This window comes from Panulirus ornatus, chromosome 59 (genome assembly GCF_036320965.1).
Source record: "Panulirus ornatus isolate Po-2019 chromosome 59, ASM3632096v1, whole genome shotgun sequence".
NCBI lineage: Eukaryota > Metazoa > Arthropoda > Malacostraca > Decapoda > Palinuridae > Panulirus > Panulirus ornatus.
Genome location: NC_092282.1, coordinates 22,434,892 through 22,460,617, shown reverse-complemented (window position 1 = coordinate 22,460,617; position 25,726 = coordinate 22,434,892). Strand labels below are relative to the sequence as shown.

The window sequence follows — 25,726 nt, the reverse complement described above, 5'->3', positions numbered from 1 at the left end:
TCACCAATGGCTTGGGCTGAGACTTTACCCACCAATGGCTTGGTCTGAGACTTTACTCACCAATGGCTTGGGCTGAGACTTTACCCACCAATGGCTTGGGCTGAGACTTTACTCACCAATGGCTTGGGCTGAGACTTTACTCACCAATGGCTTGGGCTGAGACTTTACTCACCAATGGCTTGGGCTGAGACTTTACTCACCAATGGCTTGGGCTGAGACTTTACTCACCAATGGTTTGGGCTGAGACTTTACTCACCAATGGCTTGGGTTGGAGGTGGGGTGCGTTTGTTTATAAATGGTCTGATATCCAGGGAGTGTTCGCTGGCTAATGGTTGGTTGGTCCGGCGTTAATGCGTCGGGTGTTCGCTCGCTAGTGGATCGACCTCCAGGTGGAGACTGTGTTTATTATCAGTTCTTATTACAAGCGGCCTTCGGGGGACGCTCGCTCTTATGTATCAGTAGCTCAACATCCATGTGGAGAATGTTCAAGGGCATCTGGATCGTCTTGCGTGTGAGGGACGATCCTTCATCAGGCAGTTCGACCCTTTTTTTTTTCCGTGGTCAATCATTAACGGCTCAGCCTCTGTGTATATTGCGTCCTCTCGTGTCTAGGCATGTTATCAGGTGGTGAGGGACGTACGCTTATTGAGCTCTTGAGCCTCTGGAGCCGGAAGCTCACCACAGCGGCTCAGACCCTCTTCAAACGGGAAGCATCCGCTTGCAAAGGGTTCGGCTTTAAGGTGGAAATTATTCCCTCTCCAGCGGGTTGGCCTCCCGATCCAGAGCGTGTATTTTCGCAAGGCCCAGCCTCCAGGTAGGTTAGGTTTGGTCTACTGTGGGATGGCATCCAAGTAGAGGGAGGAAGGTGTGTGTATTCCCTTCACTCTTATCTTCTTTTTTCTTTCAGCAGCGAAGAGCATTAGAGTCTGCTCGTTACCCATAGAATCTAACTCCACCACAAAGTATATAATATGACTTCCGTCGCACGTCACAGGGGGATGGAAACACGCCAGCCAATGAGCCAGGCAAACTAAGCCGTACATCACAACTTGGGCGAAAAGGCACAAACTCCTTGAAATCATGTTCAGGTTCGCGGATCCCAATCTATTTTCAGCGGCTGTACAAATGTTATAGAAGGTGTTTGTTGATATCTTTTTACGTAGGGAGGTCGCGACACACCACCTCACCCCTAGATTCATACACTATACTCTTTTAACAGATGTAAACTCTTGGTATTTTAACTGCTATTGCTGTATAGCTTCTTAAACAAAAGTGCTAAAAAAAAAACATTTTGTTAAGAGATTTACCACAACCAGTCATTCCTAGATATAAAGTGTCTATTCTCCTCTTTATTGGTATAACGATACGCACTAATGTACAAACACCACAGGTCGGATTCGCACCCTGGGTAGGGCGTATGGCTACCTGGGCCACAGGGAGGGTAATAGACGCCACACACTAGAAGATCTAGTGTTCTTATGTGCCCCAACCTCACACATCACACCATCGAAGCCACAACTTTCCCATCGAGATGAGGTGTGTGTGTGTGTGTGTGTGTGTGTGTGTGTGTGTGTGTGTGTGTGTGTTTTAACCTTGGTGTAGCCGAGAAACCAGACGCCCTACCCAGGGTTCGAACCCGTCCGGTAGTGTATATCCATTTGTCCTTCCACCGATAAACACACGACACTACACTGTAGTCCTATACAAAGGATATACAACAGATATATCAAATTGTACTTTAAGCATCTACTATACCGTGACCCTGACTTATATCAAAAGTGTAATTAAGTACTATACTAAACTGTACTCCAGTGTTCTTATAGTGATTCCGGGTTCGATTCCCGGCATGTAACGGTGAATGATTATATTGATTCTAAGTGATAAGTATACTGTATATATATATATATATATATACAGAGAGAGAGAGAGAGAGAGAGAGAGAGAGAGAGAGAGAGAGAGAGAGAGAGAGAGAGAGAGAGAGAGATTTTCCCTATATTTACAGGCAATTCTACCCACCGTTGTTAATACAGAATCCGACTCTACTAACAGGAACAATATTTCATTTCAATTATTCATATACATTAGATGATTAATAATGAACATATTTGCATATGCATATCATTTTCAGCATTTTTTCTAAGCCAATATATTGCAGAGTCATTTTTTTTCATCATCCGTTTAAAAAAAACAATTATATATGTATGACAGCTGGAGAATGGGTGTGTGCGGATGTGGTCTTTCTCCGTGTGTTTCCTGGCGCTACCTGGTTGACGCAGGGGGTGGCGATGCTGTTTCCTGTGGGGCGGGGTGGCGCCGGAAATGGATAAAGGCAAACAAGTATGAATATCTACATGTGTATATATGTATATGTTTATATATGCATATATATACACACACATTATATATATATATATATATATATATATATATATATATATATATATATATATATATATATATATATATTTTATTTTATATTTTATTATACTTTGTCGCTGTCTCCCGCGTTTGCGAAGTAGCGCAAGGAAACAGACGAAAGAAATGGCCCAACCCCCCCCCATACACATGTATATACATACGTCCACACACGCAAATATACATACCTACACAGCTTTCCATAGTTTACCCCAGACGCTTCACATGCCTTGATTCAATCCACTGACAGCACGTCAACCCCGGTATACCACATCGCTCCAATTCACTCTATTCCTTGCCCTCCTTTCACCCTCCTGCATGTTCAGGCCCCGATCACACAAAATCTTTTTCACTCCATCTTTCCACCTCCAATTTGGTCTCCCTCTTCTCCTCGTTCCCTCCACCTCCGACACATATATCCTCTTGGTCAATCTTTCCTCACTCATTCTCTCCATGTGCCCATACCACTTCAAAACACCCTCTTCTGCTCTCTCAACCACGCTCTTTTTATTTCCACACATCTCTCTTACCCTTACGTTACTCACTCGATCAAACCACCTCACACCACACATTGTCCTCAAACATCTCATTTCCAGCACATCCATCCTCCTGCGCACAACTCTATCCATAGCCCACGCCTCGCAACCATACAACATTGTTGGAACCACTATTCCTTCAAACATACCCATTTTTGCTTTCCGAGATAATGTTCTCGACTTCCACATATATATATATATATATATATATATATATATATATATATATATATATATATATATATATATATATATATATATATATATGACGAGGTCATCCGCCTTAAATGCCATATACATGCCACGAAAGTGCTTGGATTTTCGTGTTTCATTCTCCATGTGACGATCAGCACACACACACACACACACACACAAGTTGGCTAGACCCTGTAAGTGATCAAATCACATGGCAGCCGATTTGAAATCTGTGAGCTTTTACATACATACAACCAGCTCTAGATCTTCTGGTGTCGAAGAACCTCTTAGGACCACGTAACAAAGGCGAACATCCATTCTCAAAGTAAAGGGGAGGGGGGGGTCATGTTGGCCGTCTGTCCCTTCTACCAATTATAACATACCACTGGAGAGAGTGAGACGTATTTAAACACATATTATCATGTAGTTACGACCCCACGGCACAAAACCTTCAATTCTTACGTAAACATTCTCGTTAAGTAGACCATCTGGAAAGTGCATTACTTTTAGATACCTCGATATGGCTCGTTAAATCTCATTTCGTGTTCCACAATTGGAATGGAGTAGATTTCGAATGGAAGACAGTCGTGTCTTTCGTGTTCCACAACTGGAATGGAAGACAGTCGTGTCCTGGCTATGGGGTGTATGCTTGCCCTTCTGTCTGTGGGAGTTGGAGGAGGGGGCCAACAAGTCTGTGAGGAAGCACGACCGTCACATGTCGTACAGATCTGCAATATTACTCTGATCTTCTCTCGTGTATCTTTTCGGTGATCGCAAATAAAGGAGATGCTGTGGCACCTCCTCACTTCGCCTCATCCCATCTTGTAGTTTGCAGAAGACGAGGTAGCAACACCTCCCTGCTTTCTGACGCTGCTGAAATGCTTCCTTCTCCGGGGAATATTCCACTCGAAAATTCAGCACATTTACGATAGCCATTTTTTCGGAGGAGGGGGTTTCCTTCCCCCCCTCCGTGAGAGATGCTCGCATAATGAACTCTCTTCAGGGAAGACCTGAGGAAAGTGTATTCCATTTTCTTTTTTAAAACCTTTTACCTAAATTTCATATTTATATTTCCTTCCATTTAGGGAGGAATACTGTCGCTATTTTTTTTCCCCCATCTCTTTTCTTCCATATACTACTAGTACAAGAAAGTCTACCCACATCCTCCTCGACCAGAAAAATCGACCAGAATAACAGCAATGTCTTCATTCATTCATTCATTCATTCATTCATTCCCACGTATAATCAGGTTCTTTCTTTTTTTTCTTTCCCCGTCTGTGTGTTTTCATAATCTAGGAGGAGAATTAACGCTAACTCGCTACACAAACACTGGCCGAAGCTGAGCTCTACCTTTATACATGTATATTTAGTTTACAGAGCTGGCGCTTATTGACCTAGTCCGTTAGACTGAGGTGGTCCGCTGTGTCAGTGTTTACCTCATCTGCAACAGTCTACAGCTGAGCTGGAGGGCTGTTTACCTAGTCTACAAGAGATCTACATCTGCACTGCGTCGCCTGCCGTCTTAATCCAGTACATCCACCCCTCCCCCAACCTACTTCAGCTGAGCTGCGTCATTTTGTGTCTTTTTGTCATCGGTCGAGAATTCTACGGTGGCACAATTCTGATTTACTTAACCATCGACTGCCTCACTCCGTCTCTCTCTCTCTCGCTAAGGTTTCCTTCATTGGTCTTACTCGTTCGTCCCAACGGTGATCAGAAGTAAAGTTATAACTCGGCTTACTCACTCGAGAAGTTCACTTACGAATTAGGTCACCGTGTGTACAATCTACAAAGGTCTGTTGCCCAGGCAACGGCACTGATCACTCTCCTCCGTTAATGAGCCATGACCTCAGGGTAATTTGCGTGCGTGCCACCCCTGATAAGCGACGGTAGCAATTATCAGTTCTTTAATTACGGTTTACAGATCAGGCTTTGACCTACGGCCCAAGCTGTCTAGTTTACAACAATCACTCGCTAGACTACGGCACTAACCAGTCTACAACAGTCTGGCGTAGAGCCATTACACTGTTCATATACGCAACATCTACTACCAACCTTGAGTTAGGTCACTGTTAAAGTCTGCCTGTTGCTGCTGAACAGTACGAAGACTACGCGTTCCCTGGAATCTATTTAACTGTTTCTCTGGTTTTGTCTATCCCCTTTAAGTCCATTTCCAGTTTCCATGAATAGGAATGCAGGTACATACTACCCCCCTTCCCCTCAGATCAGTTTCACACATTGTCAACAATGTCCAGTGTGTTTCCTCAACAATGTCAGTGTGTGTTGAGGTGGGACGAATTACTTCCTCACTCACACAAGTGCTCTTAGAATCTTCAGCTTTGCACACAGGATGATTGGTCCAGTGACAACAGGATCATCTCCTAAAACAATGGGCTTTCAGGACATCTGATCCCAAAGACAATCTTAGACCTGATCAATACTTTCACTATTTCCATTATTTCCTATGCAGTAACTGCTGGTTTTACCCAGGACCTTTCTAAAGGCTTCCGCCGCCCAACGATGCGCTACTTCCGGTAGCAGGGCAATGCAGACTTCTTTGGAGTGAAAGAGAAGTCGGCTGGTAAATATCTAAACTCGTCCATAAGCCATCTCCACCATGTTAAATGATCTGATATTTCCCTCGATATCCCTCGATATTCCCCTTACAATACCTGAAGCCTTTCTTGCAATCGAATTTACTTTCAGTTTTCGCTTCAAAATATTCCTTACTGAGATGCCCTGCACTTTTAAGCAGCCCTTTCCCTGCCGCGGCATGCAGCGCAGTGTCATCTGCATTGAGCAACTATGGAAACTGTTCCACCGTTTCTCTATGATCTAGCATTACATTTACAATCAACCTCTATTCCTCTCTCATCCACAATAAACCCTCATTCCTCTCATCCACAATCGACCCCAATCCTCTCTCATCCACAATCAACCCCCAATCCTCTCTCATCTCACGCAATACTCAGTCCATAAAAATACCGAAGAAAAAACACCAGGGTGAAACCATATGACCCTATCACACACGGTCTTGCTTCACACCACTCACTCTCGACACATACGCCACTTCCATGACGAGAAGCTCTTAACAGCATTCAAAAGTCTTCATGCAAACCACACAACTTTCAGGAACGCATCACCATCCCAACCCCAGCCTTGCAAATGGACGGGCGTGAGACCCCTTGCATGCTGCCACATCTCAACAAATCACGTCCAATGTCATGCCATTTCATGTGCGCTGCTTCGTAGTCTTCCTCGACTATCTATTCACGCAGAGTATCTTGTGTCGTACTTACTGAATTGGTTAACTTTGATATTACTGTGTCTGTTGACTCCATATTGGGGCCTTTTTTTTCAAGTTAGCTGAGACGGCACAGGCAGCTGAGACCCTAATTAAGGCCATCTCATTAACGTTATATATATATATATATATATATATATATATATATATATATATATATATATATATATATATATATATATATATATATCCTAGCCTGAGCTAGGTACCCATTTGAATGACCAACCCCTCGGGGTGAGTGAACGGCTGGGTTGACTGTGGACCGAGCGACTGCCGCAACCAGGATTCGAACCTATGTCTTCGACCCTGGACCTGCCCGTGAATGCGTCACGGTCAGGAACGCAAAGCGCGACACCTGCACTCCCTCCTGTCATACGCTTCGAACTCCATGAGGGCAAAGGCAATGAACGCATCACCGGAGGTACAAACTGACCGATCAAACACGAAGTCATCATCAGGGATTTGATGAGGGAGAAGTAGATACGCACCTCACAAAATGAGAAACGATCCTCATCGCTTTTCCCTCATTGGGACAGTGGTCGGAAAATTTCCAGACCACCTCTTACCCATAACCTCAGAAGAACGTAGAATATTCAGACAAGCCAGAGGGAAATAAATTCAGTTTCACTGATCCTTTTTTTTCCCCCCCACAGTTATCTTACCTTCCAGATTTAGACAAGAAGATGAGAAAGCCCCTACGCCGATGAGCTGGAAAAGCGCTATACCTGAAACCCTTAGCAGAAATCTATAAGCAATATTGGAAACGAATAGAGATGTCAATTTTAGTGATGTCTGGAAACCCTCCCCCCAATTCCCTTCCCCAAGGCAGGCGTCAGTGGAGAGGAACCCCAGCGGCCCGTCTGGACTGTCCGGAGCAGCTGGAGCCATACTCTTATTTACCATGGACATCGCCTTGGTGCGACCGCTTAGGGTTCTTCCCGTACCTTAGGCAACAGATTCCCTCCTCACCTCACCCTTGCCTCAAAAGAGGCCATTGCTCACCTCACTAGACTTCACTAGTCTTTTTTTCCTCACTAGGTCCGTCCTCACGAGGGTCTGACATCGCCATAGTCTGCTTCACAAGGCTCCTCCTCCTTCCTACCTTGCTAGGGTTCGAACCTTAGTAAGGCCCTTCTTCATCCAGGCCTTCCCCTTAACACTATCAAAGCCTTCATTCACCACCATGAAGGCCTTCCTTCACCACTACCAAAACCTTCCCTCACCACTACCAAAACCTTCCCTCACCACTCCCAAAACCTTCCCTCACCACTACCAAAACCTTCCCTCACCACTACCAAAACCTTCCCTCACCACTACCAAAACCTTCCCTCACCACTCCCAAAACCTTCCCTTACCACTACCGAAGCCTTCCCTCACCACTACCAAAACCTTCCCTCACCACTATCAAGCCTTCCTTCACCACTATCAAAGCCTTCCTCTCATAATGTGGCTACGCTTCGCCTGAGACCCGACACGCTAACTATCAGCCCAACTCAACAATACCACCTCGGGTAACTCGCTGCTTGAGAACAGACGCACCTAAGGCCCAGGCTTCGCCTCGGGTGTGTGTGTGTGTGTGTGTGTCTGGAAACCCCTAAACTTCGGCCTGTAGGTGAGCTGGATGCTCTTAAGGACACCGTAGTGGGAGCAGAACTCCCAAACAACAACCATTACACACACACACACACACACACACACACTGTATCGTTGGCTGTGTTAACCAGTGTAGCCTCCACCCAGGCTTATACACTGGCGACTGTCCTGGAATTCACAAACAAAAAAAGGTGATTTCTTAACCTATCACGTACGTGATGGTATTTACTATGAAAAAAAAAAATACGGTTGGTGTATCTTCCTACTTAGCTTAAGGTGGTTAGAGTCTGTCTCGCTGTACCTCAAGCCTACAGCCACCTCAGGTACCACAATGGGACCATTACAGGTACCACAATACCACCATCTCAGGTACCACAATGGGGTACCACCACGCCACGTACTACAACGGGGCCACCGTAGGTGCCACAACGGCTTTAGTAAATGGATACACGTTCCCTTGGTAAATGGATGCCCGTTCCTTTAGTAAATGCATACCCGTTCCTTCAGTAAATGAACATCCGTTCCTTTAGTCAATGGGTACCCATTCCTTTGGCAAATGGATACCAGTTCCTTTAGAAATGGATACCCATTCCTTTGGCAAATGATACCAGTTCCTTTAGAAATGGATACCCATTCCTTTGGCAAATGGATACCAGTTCCTTTAGCAAATGGATACCCATTCCTTTGGCAAATGGATACCCATTCCTTTATGAAATGGATAACCGTTCCTTTATCAAATGGATAACCGTTCCTTTAGTAAATGGATAACTGATTCTTTAATTTTCTATTGGTGAAATTCACCAGACTGTCTTGCAAATTCGGCATTTCCCTCGCAGGTCTATATGAAGGACAGGAAACGTCTGAGGTAAGCTCTTTTTCACGTCTTATCGCGAGTGTTTGGACAGACTCAGTCAACATGATAAACCACATATGACCTGACTCAGGCGTGAGGCAAATTGTGAGTGAAAATACATCCGCTGATGTATAATATGCTATGAATAGAGGCTAAATTTTTGTATTATAAGTTACTATATGACACACACACACATTATATATATATATATATATATATATATATATATATATATATATATATATATATATATATATATATCATCATTATCATCATAATACTTGATCGTCGTTTCCTGCGGCAGCAAGGCAGCGCCAGGAAACAGACGAAGAAAGACCCATCTACTCATATACACACATATATACAATACACGCACATACACGTACATATACATACATATACTTATCAACATATACAGATATACATATATACATATATATACACATATATACACATATATACTTGCCTGCCTTCATCCATTCCCGTCGACACCCCCTGAACCACAGGAAACAGCATCGTAATCATAACAACGTCCTACCTAGTGTTGATGAGATGGCCACGTACCTGGTGGTGTGGATGTTGTCGATGGTGAGGGTCATGTCAGCGGTGGTGCGGGAGATCTTGACCTCGTGCCAGTACAGGTCATGGAGCTGCAGCATAGGTGGTGAGGAGAGTTCCGATTCCCCCGCCCCTAGGTTAATTCGCACCTGAAGAAGGCGCAGAAGAATGAATGTCATTACTGCTACACTCATCTACACATTTATGATCACATCATTACAAAGTACATTGGAAGTTAATGTAATTAAAATCTTTCTTTTAATCAATTATGGGGTTGAAATACGTAGGTCCATCTTGAATATACGGGCAGTTAAGAATAAGTGAGTCTGGCCCTTGTACGTTGAAAAAAACACCATTTTCTATCTTCATGTACCAATGTTATTCCTACTATACATTAAACTTGAGGATGTGCTACGTTAAGGGCGATCATCATTAGCGTTATCACACGGAGATCTTCTTATATCTTGCAGTTTGAGGTCAAAAGAAAAGAGGGTGGGTGGGGTTGATATATTACCAGCAGCGACTTCACTAAGTCCAAAGTTCATCAACGTTGAGGAAGAGGCGGGTCTGAAGATGGATGGAGGCGAAAATGTTTGGCCGAGGAATTTCATGTGTGACTTACGTAAACAAGGCTGTCAACTGCGATGTGTCTCTATCTCCTCACACTGATCTGCCACCAAGATGCTCTGTTGCCGTTCCTCTGGTCAAGCAGGCTGCTCCAGACCTGCAATCCGTAAGGCTTAAATACCGTAACGAATACAGCGGTTCATCAGACGTAGTGACCAGGATGTCAGAGCACATTTAAACACTGATATCAAGATGTAAGATAAGCGTAGCCGGAGAATGCACCAGTAGTACTATTCGAGAAACTGTCTACTGCCATCAGAAAATACTGTATGATGAACGGTAGAAATAATCAAAGCCGACTGTAGAGTGGTTCCGTTGGCCTTCATACCACTGCTTCTAAGAGCCTGATGCCAGGTACCCATTTCATCGACCAACCCCGAGACGTGGATGAACAGCTGGGATGGCTGTGGACCAACTGCCGTAACCAGGATTCGAACCTATACGATCGACACTGGGCGGCCCGTGATGCGTCACGGTCAGAAACGCTAACCGCTACATCACAGGAGTCCACAAAAAGACATTTAGCAGTTCTCTCGATGCGCCATTGCGAATACTACCAGGTTTTGAAGGTCTGGAAAGCCTATGTATTGGTGACTAGGCTTCACTAGTGTACATCTCATAGCTCGCGAGTCGTCAGACTTTAGCGTATCCACCCCTAAAACTACATCCAAGTTGCAAAGTAATTAATCCCTGGGCCACACCGGCACTACGCTTCTTGCGATGGAAAGAATTCACTCCAGTTACCCCTTACACACATCTCTTTGAGGTGTACCCATCCTCCCTCTCTCTTAGAGGGAACAGTAGTACCTTACTTGATGCTCATTTCTCACCATGGTACGTGTGGGGGTAACGGGAGTGGCAGAGGAGTGAGGGAGGGTAGACTGGAGACACTTCAGAGCCGGAACTATGGTATATTAGCTTCGGCGAACCACCTTATATACTACAGTGGTTCGGGCCTCCACTAGTGTGCACTGTGGAAAACAAAAGCCTGTTCCCTGGATTTGGCGGAAACATCTCGCGAAAGACGGGTTATTCAGGCGCTCTATTACTTGTATAACACGAGCAGTAATATCTTTGAACACTGCTCCCACACCCACACACACGTCACTGAATCTCCAAAGATCAATTATTTCTGATATTTCTGATATTCTTTCGTACTCTCATGGCATCAACAGGTTCGAAACTCATCTAATGAGGAGTTTTTTTTTTTTCTTCAATATAATTTACTACAACTGTATGAGGTGTTTGTTTCTCTTCAATATAAATAAATTTACTACAACTGTATGCCTTAGGCTACATGATTTTTCGAGCCTTGATCCAGACCCTCAGCACATACGAAGCTTCACTGTAGTCAAGCTTGCTAGCTAACGAGACGTGGGCGAGGACAAGGCCCTTTCACCATACGTTCCGCCAGATGCAAATCCTCACAGTTCAAAACCGGGAAGAGACTTTTGTCTTTCACTGTACGTGCCAAAGCGAGATCACAGAGAGAGAGAAAGAGAGAGAGAGAGAGAGAGAGAGAGAGAGAGAGAGAGAGAGAGAGAGAGAGAGAGAGAGAGAGAGAGAGAGAGAGAGAGAGAGAGAGAGAGAGAGAGGGTCGGTGACTGGGGAAGGGAAATCTGGAAGGCTTATCTCACAGGGCACCCACAAGAACCGGGAGGAACGTCCCGCTTCGCTTATCGGCGTTGAACTCCAGGGGAGCCGAAGAACCCCCAGCAGTTGTGGGTCGAACTCCAGGGGAGCCGATGAACCCCTAGCAGATCTGGGTTCAGAAATAACCACCTGGCGACGAACTTAATCTAGGTGATGAGGAAGCAAGCTCCAGGAGAGATAAACACCTGGTAGTGGAGCCTGGTAGTGGAGCCTGGTAGTGGAGCTTGATAGTGGTGCCTGGTAGTGGTGTCTCGTAGTGGAGCCTGGCAGTGGAGCCTGGTAGTGGAGCCTGGTAGTGGTGCCTGGTAGTGGTGTCTCGTAGTGGAGCCTTGTAGTGGAGCCTGGTAGGGGTGCTTGGTAATGGTGTTTGGTAGTGGCGCCTGGTAGAGGTGCCTGGTATTGGCGCCTGGTAGAGGTGCCTGGTAGTGAGGCCTGGCAGCAGAACCTAGTAGTGAAGCCTGGTAGAAGAGCCTGGTAGTGGTGTCTGGTAGCAGAGCGTGGTAGAAACATCTTTCCCTCTACGGATGATCTACACATACGTGGGTGACAGAATATACCACCACATCCCTTCTCCGAAAATGGCATTTGCTTTCGATCACTTCCTGGGATGATGTAAAATCTACATAGTCCCCTCTAAATGATCGACCAGACCTGCTGAGCCAGAAGACAGCATTTCCCAAAGCACAATAATCACATACTCTGAGGACTGCAGGCCTTCCTCTTCCTTCAGCTCTATCCTCCTTCATCTTACTCTCCCCGTTCTCAATATTTCCTTCTTCTTCGATTGTCACAATGTCACAATGGTTCCCTTCCATATCAGGGTCTACACTAACGTCAATTCTCTATGCTTATCCTCTTCATCTGCCTTGTTCGTGCTAGTTCTATTCCCTACATTTATTCTCATTGTCTCTTTTTTTCCCCCCTTCGTTATCTGTCATTATATTTACTATGCGTTTATGAAGGGTCTGGTTTGTACTGATACTGAGTTGATGTTCCCAGGTTTCGTAGCGAGAGGGGGTAATGGCACGGTAGAGTTCTCGCTAACGGGTATAGATGTGTTTGCTATAGCGTTTCTATATGACTGTAGGAGCGGGAATGTCTGTTAGGTAGAGTTAAAGAGCTAAGTACTTCACCAGTTGAAGTTTGAACAGCTTTTATACCCTAGCAATGTATATATATATATATATATATATATATATATATATATATATATATATATATATATATATATATACACACACATACATAAATAAGGCATATGTATTTCATATTCATGTCTCTCTACACATATAATTTACCTACTGTTTTCTAAATCACAGAAATTTATCCCTCATTCTCACTACTTCTTCTTACACGGCTCGTACTGACGAGGTAAAGGGGGGCCAACTGCTGGAGAAGGGTTGAAATCAATGAGGCTGAACTCTAGCGACTTTGCAACTGCGATTTCCCGGGAACCCCAAAACCTCGCTCGAAGGTTTCCGCGTAATTTTGTTGTGATTATAATTGCAAATGAACTTATGGAAGCCCCAGCGGTCCATAATTTGTAAAAGGAACTCATTTCACTTGGGCTTGGCTTATAATTACCACTAAATTACTTACGAATCTATATTAATATTTTTGATTAAGAAAAGAGGATAAATTATGGTCGCGGAGAACACTGGGGTTCCAGAGAAATATTTCGCCTTCTTCGTGGAATAAGAAATAGGTTGTAAAACACGGTTGCGTTCTCCGCAACGCAGCTGGGAAAGGTGTAACATTATTAACCCTTAGAGAATCCTTGTTGGTTTGGGTCCCTAAGGTGCACTCAAAAATGATTCCCTATTGGCAGAGTCCGGTAACACGTATAATCATTTTTCCCTACTTCATAAAACCGTTGTACATGTGCTCAAGTACATGGTACATGCATGGGAAACCCTTAACAAACACAGTCAACATGCTATGACGTTGACTAGTTATATACATATCTTTTCTCTGTCTATACATATCTATATCTTTTTTCTATCTTTCTATAAATATATCTTTATCACTGAATTCAATTTGTTGCTGGAGAATTACTTCGCCTTTTTCGCAGTCATGGTGTATTGCCTGGCCACTCATGGCATGACGATTTCACTGCACGAAGCTAGGAGAAGCTCTTTGAAGTACGTCTGTTACAGGAAATCACCTTCACTGGGCTACTTCGATACTTCAAAACTGGATATAAGTTTCGTTCGATTGAATTCTTTTTTTCCCACCCAACGCTACGTATTGCCTTTAAATGTATTCAGAGCCACTTGCCACACTAGATTCTCGTTTCTCCGTACTACACCAGCACTTTATCGAGTGATTTAGTTGTTATAAGCCTCAAACAGTCAGTATTTTATCTTTCCTTTTATAGAGTGTTCGTGCGGCACATCTCTACACACCACGACGACACGAGAGAAACAGCTTTCCAGAAGTATCATGTCGAAGAGACAAAACACAGAGGTAACTGCTTTCCATTACAATGGCTGATTATAAGGGTGAATCCATCCCAGCAAAAGGGCCCCTTTCTCTACTTTCCCTATGGTTGGTACCTTCCCTCCCAGTATAGGGGCCCTTTTCTCTACTTTCCCTATGGTTGGTACCTTCCCTACCAGTATAGGGGCCCTTTTCTCTACTTTCCCTATGGTCACTCTCTTCCATCCATTTTGTTGTCCTTCATCACTTTCCTCCGCGCACATACCTGAGGATAACTTCCCTCACTACACCACTGGCCGCTTCTGATACTTACCCTAAGGGCGCCGCCCTCCAGCACCACCAGACAGTAATCCGTGGTGCCCGCGGCAAGGAGCAGAAGAGCGTCGGCGCGGTGCGTCTTGAGGCGTAGGCTGATTTCCATGGAGCTCTTCGCCTCCTGAAGAGGTAGCGACACGTAGGAGGCGCCGAAGAAGGAAGCTGAGGATAAACAAAGAAAGAGCCTTTTGAGAAGTCAGGCACAATAGGTCTTTAAAAACACAGCAACTAAGACTAATTTTCAATAATATAACACAGCAGATCCACCTACATTACATTGCGTATACCTTGAGATGGTTTGAGAGGCTCAACTATTCCACAGCTCGGCCTCTGACCAAAGCTGCCGTCTTGTTCTTTTGGCCAGACGGGCGTCTGGAGGTTCCAGCACGTAAGATGGTGCAGGACACTTTCCAGTTACTTTTCCAGATCCTCTTTCAAGTTTTCCAGGTCCTCTTTGTGGTTTTCTACCGAGCCGTCTATAGTTATTTCAAATCGCTATACACAATGCATTAAATATTTTTAGGCACAAGATTTTACTGCGTATTCCCTCATTGTACTTATTGTACTTCTTTATAACAATGGTAGTCCTTTCCAGTTTTCTATGTCTGTTGTGCCAACGAGAAATAAAGAACCACGCCTTCTCCCAGGTTCCAGGATCCTGTTTCCAGTCCTTCCCAGTCTCTAACGGCGTCAGTGTGAGATGCGAGATGATCAAAGAAACGCATACGAGGCCAAACGGGCTACAGATCTTTGGATCCTTTTGAGGCCGTTTGCGATAACAGATCAGAAACAAAGAGTTTCCAGTTGTTAGAGTCGAGAAGAAGAAAGACAAGCGGATGACTCGGTGAGAAGTACTTTTGTCTACAGAGACGTAAATAACGTCAAACGTTAACTTTTTCACATAGTATAAACTTGCTACTGAAATCTAAATTCACTGAACTGCTTCATCTCGTGTTATATAGCGAGATTTCAGCACCCTTCATTGTCTTACCATCTGGTAAGTGATCTGCATACAGGGTATTCCAAATGCTGTCACATTGTCTATAAAGACGAAATACACTGTAGCACGTCTCTCTCGTCAGTTCACGTTATCTGATGATGAAGATAAAACATGCCACACAGAGTTTATCTACGTAGCTTCATCTGGTAGATGGACGTCTAGCAACACTATATCTGGAACTTAATGAGAATGGTTATCTGTTCACGATTCTCTATTTCTTATCTATTTCTACAAAAGTCTTTTTGGTCAATAGACTCGTTCTGTTGCCAGGTTAAAAGCTTTCAGTCTTGAGAACTGACACTTTCAGTATCACTCGAGAAATTTAGTAGTTCTGGTGATTTAAGTGACACTTACACGCACAAATCTACCTCTCTCACATGCGTACGACCCAACCATCTAGGTCGACCTACCTGGTCCCAGCCCTTAGCCTGTAGGAGTGAAAGACCCTCGCTCATCACGTGCCTGATACCAGTATCATACGAGGCCATGATACCAGTATGATACGAGGTCTTGATACTAGTATGATACGAGGACTTGATACCAGTATGATACGAGGACTTGATATCAGTATGATACGAGGACTTGATACCAGTATGATACGAGGACTTGATATCAGTATGATACGAGGTGTTGATACTAGTATGATACGAGGACTTGATACCAGTATGATACGAGGACTTGATATCAGTATGATACGAGGTGTTGATACTAGTATGATACGAGGTCTTGATACCAGTATGATACGAGGACATGATACCAGTATGATACGAGGTCTTGATACCAGTATGATACGAGGTCTTGATATCAGTATGATACGAGGTCTTGATATCAGTATGACACGAGGTCTTGATACCAGTATGATACGAGGTGTTGATACTAGTATGATACGAGGTCTTGATCCTAGTATACCGAGTGAATACCTGGCGAAGTCTTCAGGGGGGGGGTCATCAAACACACACACACACACACACACACACACACACACACACACACACACCCAGCACCGGGCTGGGCCCAGGCTGTTGGGTTGGGTCGTTGGTCGACCAAGTTGTTGGAGGCCGCAGCAGCCCTATGGCCCACACAGCAGCCTCCCCCCCAACACCACACAGCCCGGGTGATGACGGGCGGTCACCCTGCCGTAGTAAATACCCGCCAAGGGCGTCTAAGGGCGTCATTACATAACTCCTTTGGAGTATTTCTACCCTTCCTTCTTCCTTTGGTCTCTGCCCCCCGTCGCTCCTCCTTTGGTGACGCACACTAACCCCGAAAATCAACAGGTGAAATAAACACGTAAAAAAATAAACATCTTGAACATCCGGGGCCCCAGGACATTCAACAAGTTGCCTGCAACCACCAGACACACACACACACACACCATGGGATGTAGAAGGAGAAATTTAATAAAGGTCTGGACAAACGTTTATTGAGTGTATCAGACCAGCCGGGCTGTGGTGGGGCTTGCGGGCCTCAGTCTCGAAGAGCTTGGTTGACAAACGACCCAACTCAGCAGCTCAGACCCAACCCGAGGTGTGGTGAGGGGTTGAAGATCACCAAAAAATATATACGCCAAAGTCTATACGCCAGACGTACGTAAATGAGTGAAACTCAACTTTCCTCAGTGGTTTGGTGAAGTGGCGTTTGTTATAATGATGAAGAGATGGATGGATGGTGTCCTACACGCAGACGAGACAATGAAAAACGTTCACTTGACTGGGGAACGTAGAGTGAGGTGGGTGTGTATGTCTGGTGAGGCGGTGTGTTCACGTCTGGGTTGGGAGAGAGGGGTTGACCAAGTACTTGGCTGGGGTCACTGTGTATTAGGTTCTGTCATTACTGTGTGTACTGACGGAGGGAGACAGACCTGTGTGTACTGACGGAGGGAGACAGGGAGACCTGTGTGTACTGACGGAGGAAGACAGACCTGTGTGTACTGACGGAGGGAGGGAGACCTGTGTGTACTGACGGAGGGAGACAGACTTGTGTGTACTGACGGAGGGAGACAGACCTATGTGTACTGACGGAGGGAGACAGGGAGACCTGTGTGTACTGACGGAGGGAGACAGGGAGACCTGTGTGTACTGACGGAGGGAGGAGGGAGACCTGTGTGTACTGACGGAGGGAGACAGGGAGACCTGTGTGTACCGACGGAGGGAGACCTGTGTGTACGGGCGGAGGTTGGATTACGGAGTCGTTCGGACTAGAAGGGTCTTGTGCATTTGCAGACACCTGAGAGTCATGCAGACTGAGGTGAAGCTGTGTTTAGCAAGATATCTTTGGCGTCTGTGTGTGGCTGGTAGGCAGCGACTGCTCTCTGTGCTCTGTTCTGTGTCGTCCACAGCTTTAATATAGATGCTTTTCACAGGGTAGATGACAAGGTGAGTGAAAGTTACTTTGGGGTGGAGCGAATGGATGATTTGACTGTAGAGGATACTGAAGGGATATTCCTGCTCTCCAGCCCAAACCTGGAAGCAATAAGTTGTGTGTGAGCGTTTAGTTTGTTTCATGGCCTTCGTGTTTTTGGCTCTGGTGTGGAGAGTGTCATGTGTGTGTTGTATGTTTGGAGCTTTGCTGAATGGAAGACCTGATACTTCCAAGATTTCAGGAGGGTGTAGGATGGGTTCATATCTGGCAGGGTTTAAATGAGCGACGGTAGACTTGTGTGGTGATGCGAGCACTGTGACCTGGTTAAGACAGTATGATGACTGTGTGTGTGTGTGTGTGTGTGTGTGTGTTACGGGGAAAGACTTTGACACTAGTGTTGCACCGTTTTCTTTACCTTGTGAATACGAACAGTGTCTTTACCCTTATGTATTTCTCCACACACACGCACACATACACCCTAGCCTACGATAGTGTTGTAAGTGTGTGTGATGTACTACCGCATGCTTGCTAGTGCTTGACTGGTGTCAGAGTTCTCTGATGTGATTTTTGACAGTCATCTGCATATACAAGAACTACCATTCATTAGTCTACCTGGAAAGATTGAAGAAAATGAATGAAGTTTGCAGGTTCTTCTTTCGAATTACCTGCATCCCTTTCAACACTGACCACAATAGTCCCGGAGTTTCTGTTATCCTCCACTATCACAAACAGTCCCAAGAGCCTCCACTGAAGTCTGCTGCTCTTTGAATTCCTCTGGGAACTTAAGTGTGTCGTGAGGGCTTCGATGTTAAAGCCTTTGTGAGTGACCCTGGCTTGGCGGGCTGCTATGAACCTAGCTTCATCATATTAGCATTTGGTTACGGATTCAGTGTGTGTTCAGAGACCTTTCAGAGCACATATTAATGTGGTAAAAGAACCAAATTACTGGGAACGGGTGAAATCTTTGAGGCTATACTCCCTGGAGCGCAGACGGGAGAGGTATATCGTCATCTACACCCGGAAAATCCCAGGAAAATCCTACTGGCACGACAGACATGGAAGACTTTATACCTCTGAAATCCACAGGTGTTTTATGCTATAAAAGGAAAAACACCTTAAACACCCGGAGCCCAAGACTCTTCAACACCTTGCCATCTACCGTCAGAAACAACCTCGTATGCACGGAGGAGGAGTTCCAGAGTGCACTGGACAAGTACTTACAGAGTGTACCAAACCAGCCCACGCTGTGGGTGGGGGCTGTGTGGGGCCTGAGGGCTGCTGCAGCTTCCAACAGCTTGGTCGACCAAAACGACCCCAACCCAACAGCCTAGACCAGGTCTCTTCACCAGCGCACCTGAAATGTTTTACAATCATCGAGGAATACAGAGAGCGTTTTGCCCGTTCCCATCTGTACCTCTTGCAATACTTTTACTTACACGTCTATGTGTATTTCCCGCTTGGAGTGCATAGGCAATCAGGCGTTTCACATACTCCTCCGGTGTTTTGCCGCTCTGAAGTGATTCCCAGTGATTCGCAATTAGCTCCGTCTCTACTTCTTCCCATTTTACAATGGGAACGGAGTTCGCCGAATTCACCTCCACGATGACACGTGATTCTCCCATGAAGGCTGAGCATCTACAATTGTCTGTCCTTACGTCTTACAGACTCTGAGTTGACTGCAGACCGTACGTCTTATTACAGACTCTGAGTTGACTGCAGACCGTACGTCTTATTACAGACTCTGAGTTGACTGTAGACCGTACGCCTTATTACAGACTCTGAGTTGACTGCAGACCGTACGTCTTTACAGACTCTGAGTTGACTGCAGACCGTACGTCTTATTACAGACTCTGAGTTGACTGCAGACCGTACGTCTTATTACAGACTCTGAGTTGACTGCAGACCGTACGTCTTACAGACTCTGAGTTGACTGCAGACCGTACGTCTTACAGACTCTGAGTTGACTGCAGACCGTACGTCTTATTACAGACCCTCATCTGACTGCAGTCTATTGGAAACAGGTGACGTCACTTGTTTACTCCACCGTCATCTGTGAAAAGCAGATCCTGCGTCATAGCATTTCTATTAGGCTTTCTAATCTGCTTAATAAAAGTGAACATTTCTGTTCTAAATGCCTTTGTTGTTCAGCCTCTGCTCTGCGTGGAAACGCCTTCTCTTTTTTTTTCTTGCAGGGCAGTGAGGGACATTCCTTCTACCTTTTCGCGTCTTTCCAATCTTATCCTGAAAATATCTACGTCTGAAATATTGTGCAAAGTCCCCAGTACGTTCTACCAGTCTTGCCAAAAACGTATATTCCCAGTGCAAAATATAAAGTGACTTCAAGTGTTGCCTCTTTACCTTCTCCTTACGCTTTCCTTTATCACCCCCAACTCCTTTCTACTTGCTTATGTTTACTGCTTTCCTCACCCTTTCCTCTCATCTCATTCCCTTTCCCATTTTCTAAAGGTTTAGCATGAGACGCTTTCCTGAAGTTCACACGCTCTCCTGAAGTTCAAACGCTTTCCTGAAGTTCACACGCTTTCCTGAAGTTCAGACGCTTTCCTGAAGTTCAGACGCTTTCCTAAAGTTCAGACGCCTTCCTGAAGTTCACTACCTTTGCCACTATGTGTCTCCTGACTCAGTTCGTTGATAATTGGTCTGTTTCTTATATATACATATCACTTCTTATATATCACTTCTTATGGCATTCTCTGCCAGTTTCCTTCATGTGTGTTTATATGTTGTCTTTTGTATATCATTATAGGTTTCCGGTGTTACCGGGCTCCGCCTGCAAGAGGTTGCACCGTGGGTGGATAGTGTCTACCTTCGGGAAGTCTGTATCACTGGGGCGACAGTCTTGTCTTTAAAGAATTTCTCACACCAAAGGAGTCTAAAATTCCCTACTACTTTATGTAGCGCAGCCTTGGGCTGCAGTAGCCTTTGGAAAGACGTCCCAGGTAAAACCGGGTAAAAATTTAGTCTTGGGGTAAATATTAATAAAATCAAATACTACGTTTCATGAAGGACTGGTTTGTAAGTCTGTGATGTTCCTTCAATATTTTTCCACGTTTCGGAGAAGGACGGAAAAAAAAAAATCTTAGTTAAAATTTACTCTAAATGGTACAGATGGTTTCTTTCCGCTGGTATTTCCTGTAAGCCAGCGAGAGTCTATTATCTCTGAGTCGTTTAAAGGAAGCTAAATCTTCTTAGTCACAATCTGGACGACTTTTTAACATCTTGGCACATCTATACCTACCACTTAGCACAGCCTGGAGGTCTCCCACACCCACAGGTGCTTCTAACCAAGCTACATCGTCTTGCTCCTGAGGACAATCAGACTGTTGAAGGCTGCACGGGAGGCTATGTAGGAGGTGTTCAGTAACTACCATATATCCTAGATTGTCTGGTTGAGTGAAGGAATCCTTCTCAAGGTCCTTCTTTTTCATTTTCCACAGTTCAGCCCATAGCATTTCTAATGACTGGGGGTCAAGGATATTGTGTGCCAGGCCTTCTAAAAGCTTTCAGTTACATATCAAGTCACATATCATGCTCTACCTTTACCCATGAGGTCAGATACAGAAGAGTCTTCGCGTCAGACGGTGACCGCTCTTTCAAACTCTACAACTTGGCAGGTCTTGCGAGGTCGATGCCTTGCACACAGGAGCATCGTATTTGGGTGCCTCATGCCTTACTTTGGCATGTGTGTGTGTGTGTGTGTGTGTGTGTGTGTGTGTGTGTGTGTGTGTGTGTGTGTGTGTACTAAGGGAATTTGCTTTCTAGTCGCCAGGAGCTGTAACATCCCTCCATCTCTATGGGTAAGAGGCCAACCGTCGGTGTGTTGTGCTCGCTCGCCGAAGGAAGAGGAAGAAGAACCCATCAGAAAATGGCACATCGAAGTTTTCGACGTTCCTCACTCGAAGTATGGTGGCGTCCGTGTCTATCCTATGTTCTGTATTTGCTTTCTAATTGCAAGAGGGAAGATGATGAAGGAACACGAGACATGTTTGCATCAGCAGGTAATGATATGAGTACTGCAGACATAAACCTTTAAACGCAAAGATGTTCATTAGAACAAATGCTTCAGACACAAGAAAAGAGTTGGTATTTTTCTCTCTTTTTTTGAGAGAGAGAAAATTTGATTGGTAGTGGGAATTACGCGCATCAAAAAAGAGAATTGGGCGGGGTCTTGTTAAGTCATCTACCATATTAAGTCTAGAACTAAAACATGGTATTTGATAATAAATTTATCATTTTCTCGCTTCCCCCTTAAGTTAACTATCCTATTAATATGGGAATGGATCATAGTATTTGATACAATGCTTATCCATTTCTCACTTCCCCCAGAACAGCTGGCACTTCTCATGACGACAAAATTAAATCATATCTTGTGGATTAACGTGACTGTTCGTATCTTTCAGCGTCCGATCATCCACAACTGTTCTCGCACCCTCTGCAGAGGATGATATGAAACTGTGGCTCGAATTTGCAGTTTAATTTCGGCAGATGCGAAAATGGAAAGTGGCAGAGATGTAAACCCAGTCCCTTGGCAAACTGAGAGACACTGGACATTATCTGGTCTACAATAAAAGAATTGGAATCTGTAGGTTTAATTACTTATATATTTATCTCACTAGTCATCTCGTAATTCTCATCTTACGCTGTGTGGCCACAATCATCAGACAGCTATTTTCAAAGTCACTCTACAAATCACACCAATATTCTGTATTCTGTCCATGTCATATATATATATGATTTGGCCACAGTCTTCAAGCATCTAATTGAGCAACTGAATGGCAAAGAGGCACTACCTCCTGGTCCTGCTAGCCATGAGGCACTGGGGGACGCAAAGAGGCACGACCTCCTGGTCCTGCTAGCCATGACGCACTGGGGGACGCAAAGAGGCATAACCTCCTGGTCCTGCTAGCCATGAGGCACTGGGGGACGCAAAGAGGCACTACCTCCTGGTCCTGCTAGCCATGAGGCACTGGGGGACGCAAAGAGGCATAACCTCCTGGTCCTGCTAGCCATGAGGCACTGGGGGACGCAAAGAGGCATAACCTCCTGGTCCTGCTAGCCACGACGCACTGGGGAACGCAAAGAGGCATAACCTCCTGGTCCTGCTAGCCATGAGGCAATGGGGGACGCAAAGAGGCATAACCTCCTGGTCCTGCTAGCCATGAGGCACTGGGGGACGCAAAGAGGCATAACCTCCTGGTCCTGCTAGCCACGACGCACTGGGGGACGCAAAGAGGCACTACCTCCTGGTCCTGCTAGCCACGACGCACTGGGGGACGCAAAGAGGCATAACCTCCTGGTCCTGCTAGCCATGAGGCACTGGGGGACGCAAAGAGGCATAACCTCCTGGTCCTGCTAGCCATGAGGCAATGGGGGACGCAAAGAGGCATAACCTCCTGGTCCTGCTAGCCACGACGCACTGGGGGACGCAAAGAGGCATGACCTCTTGGTCCTGCTAGCCACGACGCACTGGGGGACGCAAATCATTTGCTTCCTCCAAGAAGCCAGTGTGCTTGCGTCTTGAGGACTTGCCCGGGATTTTAATGATGCCCTGTGTCAACGCTGCTGAAGGACAGCTTCTCTTCCGGGATTCCTTTTCCTACCTCCGTTTATGGAGTCGTGCTACGTGGGATCATGCCAGAGTCCACGCTCCTTTTTTTTTCTTCTTTCCTAAAGACGTTCAGAGCTTGTGTTAATGGTGCTCTGCATTTACTTAAGAATAGAGAGAGACCGAGTTCTAAGAATCTGGAGCAGAATGCGAAAGCGTGCTCCCAGTGGCCATTTCGAAGACCTGTAGCCTGGTGGGGATAATTACTGTGTGTGTGTGTGTGTGTGTGTGTGTGTGTGTGTGTGTGTGTGTGTGTGTGTGTGTGTACTAAGGGAATCTGCTGCTAAGAAAGATGTCGTTTGTGTGTGTGTATATATATATATATTCCTATGAGTCCACTGGGAAAATGAAACACGACAAGTTCCTAAGTGCACTTTCGTGTAATAATCACATCATCAGGGGAGACACAAGAGAGAAATATAAGTCAGTTGATATACATCGAAGAGACGAAGCTAGGACGCCATTAGGTAAATATGTGATTGTCCAAAAGATATATCTTTTTATCTCACTGGTTCATCTTTTTTCTTCATCTCTGAGTCTCGTGTGAGACTCCTGAATCTATGGTCTGTGTCCTGCACTTCAGTTCTTCTGGTCTGCTTAGCTGAGTGACCAGAGATCTTTCTGGAACGTCTCTACCTCGTTTCCCCCTCCTATAGAGGCAGCGCCTTGCTCGTTCTGGTCTGGACTCTTGTACTTTCTTCCCCATCGCTCGCATGTGTCTGTTGCAGGTCTGGAGTGCCTGTGCTGTCAAGCATTTCACACACACTCCCTTGAGAGTGAGTCAATCAAGAATGATTGGCCAGTCTGCTTCGAAACAGATCCACTTTACGAGATGTAGTTTGCTGTAATGCCACCCACGGTTGTCTGTTTTATGACCTGATGGTCCAGTGTGCACTCTTGCCTATGCTCCTACTACGCTGTCATCTGACTACACTGAATTTGAAATGGTTAGGCTACGTACTAAGCTCACAGCATGTGTGATGGGCAAATTTCCTTCTAGCTTCCTCCGACATCTGCGAATTAAGGGAGCATGTGTGTGTTGCAGTCTGAGTCTCTCTCTCTCTCTCTCTCTCTCTCTCTCTCTCTCTCTCTCTCTCTCTATCTATCTATCTATCTATCTATATATATATATATATATATATATATATATATATATATATATATATATATATATATATATATATATATATATTATTTGAGTGTAGCTATTCATTCTCCCTATGTCGTAGAAGGCGACTAAAGGGAGGGAGCAGGGGGCTGGAAATCCTCCGCTCTCGTTTTTGATTTTCCAAAAGAAGGAACAGAGAAGGGGGCCAAGTGAGGATATCCCCCAAAGGCTCAGTCCTCTGTTCTTAACGCTACCTCGCTAACGTGGGAGATGGCAGCATTATGTTTAACCAAATCTTTCATAATCACAAACCCATTGTCATCAAACTTAGATGCACATGTAAAGTAATTCGTTTTCAGATACCACGCGGACTTTGGTATTGCACTTCTCGATCGTCAAAATACAGTATCAGACGGTAATAGATACTGACAAAAAAAAAAAAAAGAAGAAAACTGAAGAATTTGGCGATAGTTAAAAAAAAAAGTCTAGTTGAAGAAAAGTCTGAGAAACACCGTTTTCTTCCTAGCCAGGGTTAACGATATTCTCCTGTTGAATCTATCGTTGTATCAGGCGTTTAAAGAATATTTCCCCTGGCTCATCATCCAACTGGCACTGGGAGGCAGTCCTTGGCCAAGTGATTATCACTCTCCTATCATGTCGGGCTGAAGCATTAAAAAAAAAAAAAAAAATGCACATGAATTTTTCTGGGTGTCGTTTTTTTTAAATCATTGATCACGTCTCTACGCAACAGTTAAAAACCCTATTTTCCTTTTCTTTTTTTCTAAGACGTTGAATCCTCATTATTCATGTAACTGTCATTCGTATGTTTCCTTCGTTTGCGTCATCTTTATTTTAACAGATTGCGACAAGGTCAAAGCGATATGTTATCTACCTCATCTACTGGCACGTCCGTCGCAAGACATACTGCTGACGAGTGACCTCACTATCGTACTGGGTCATCTAGTGTCTCTGATGACCTCAGGCACAGTGGTGAGACACAAGAGGTAGTGGTGCTACTGAGCATTGACCTGATATACGAATCTTTCGTGGTATCAGTGAACCACCCTCCTTCAGTATCATTCATAATTCACTACTGAAGGGGATTGATAAGGTCTGAAGACGACTCATATCAGTACGGTAAACTGT

At 44.9% G+C, this 25,726-nt stretch overlaps 1 protein-coding gene across 1 annotated transcript in view; it reads right to left on the bottom strand.

Annotated features, from left to right (window-relative positions):
• The window catches only part of LOC139767233 (chondroitin sulfate proteoglycan 4-like), a 470,609-nt gene that overhangs the window by 43,353 nt on the left and 401,530 nt on the right, over positions 1–25,726 (bottom strand). The window contains 2 exon segments of the mRNA XM_071696375.1: positions 9,461–9,603; positions 14,487–14,650. Of these exon segments, the coding sequence (XP_071552476.1) occupies positions 9,461–9,603; positions 14,487–14,650 (307 nt within the window).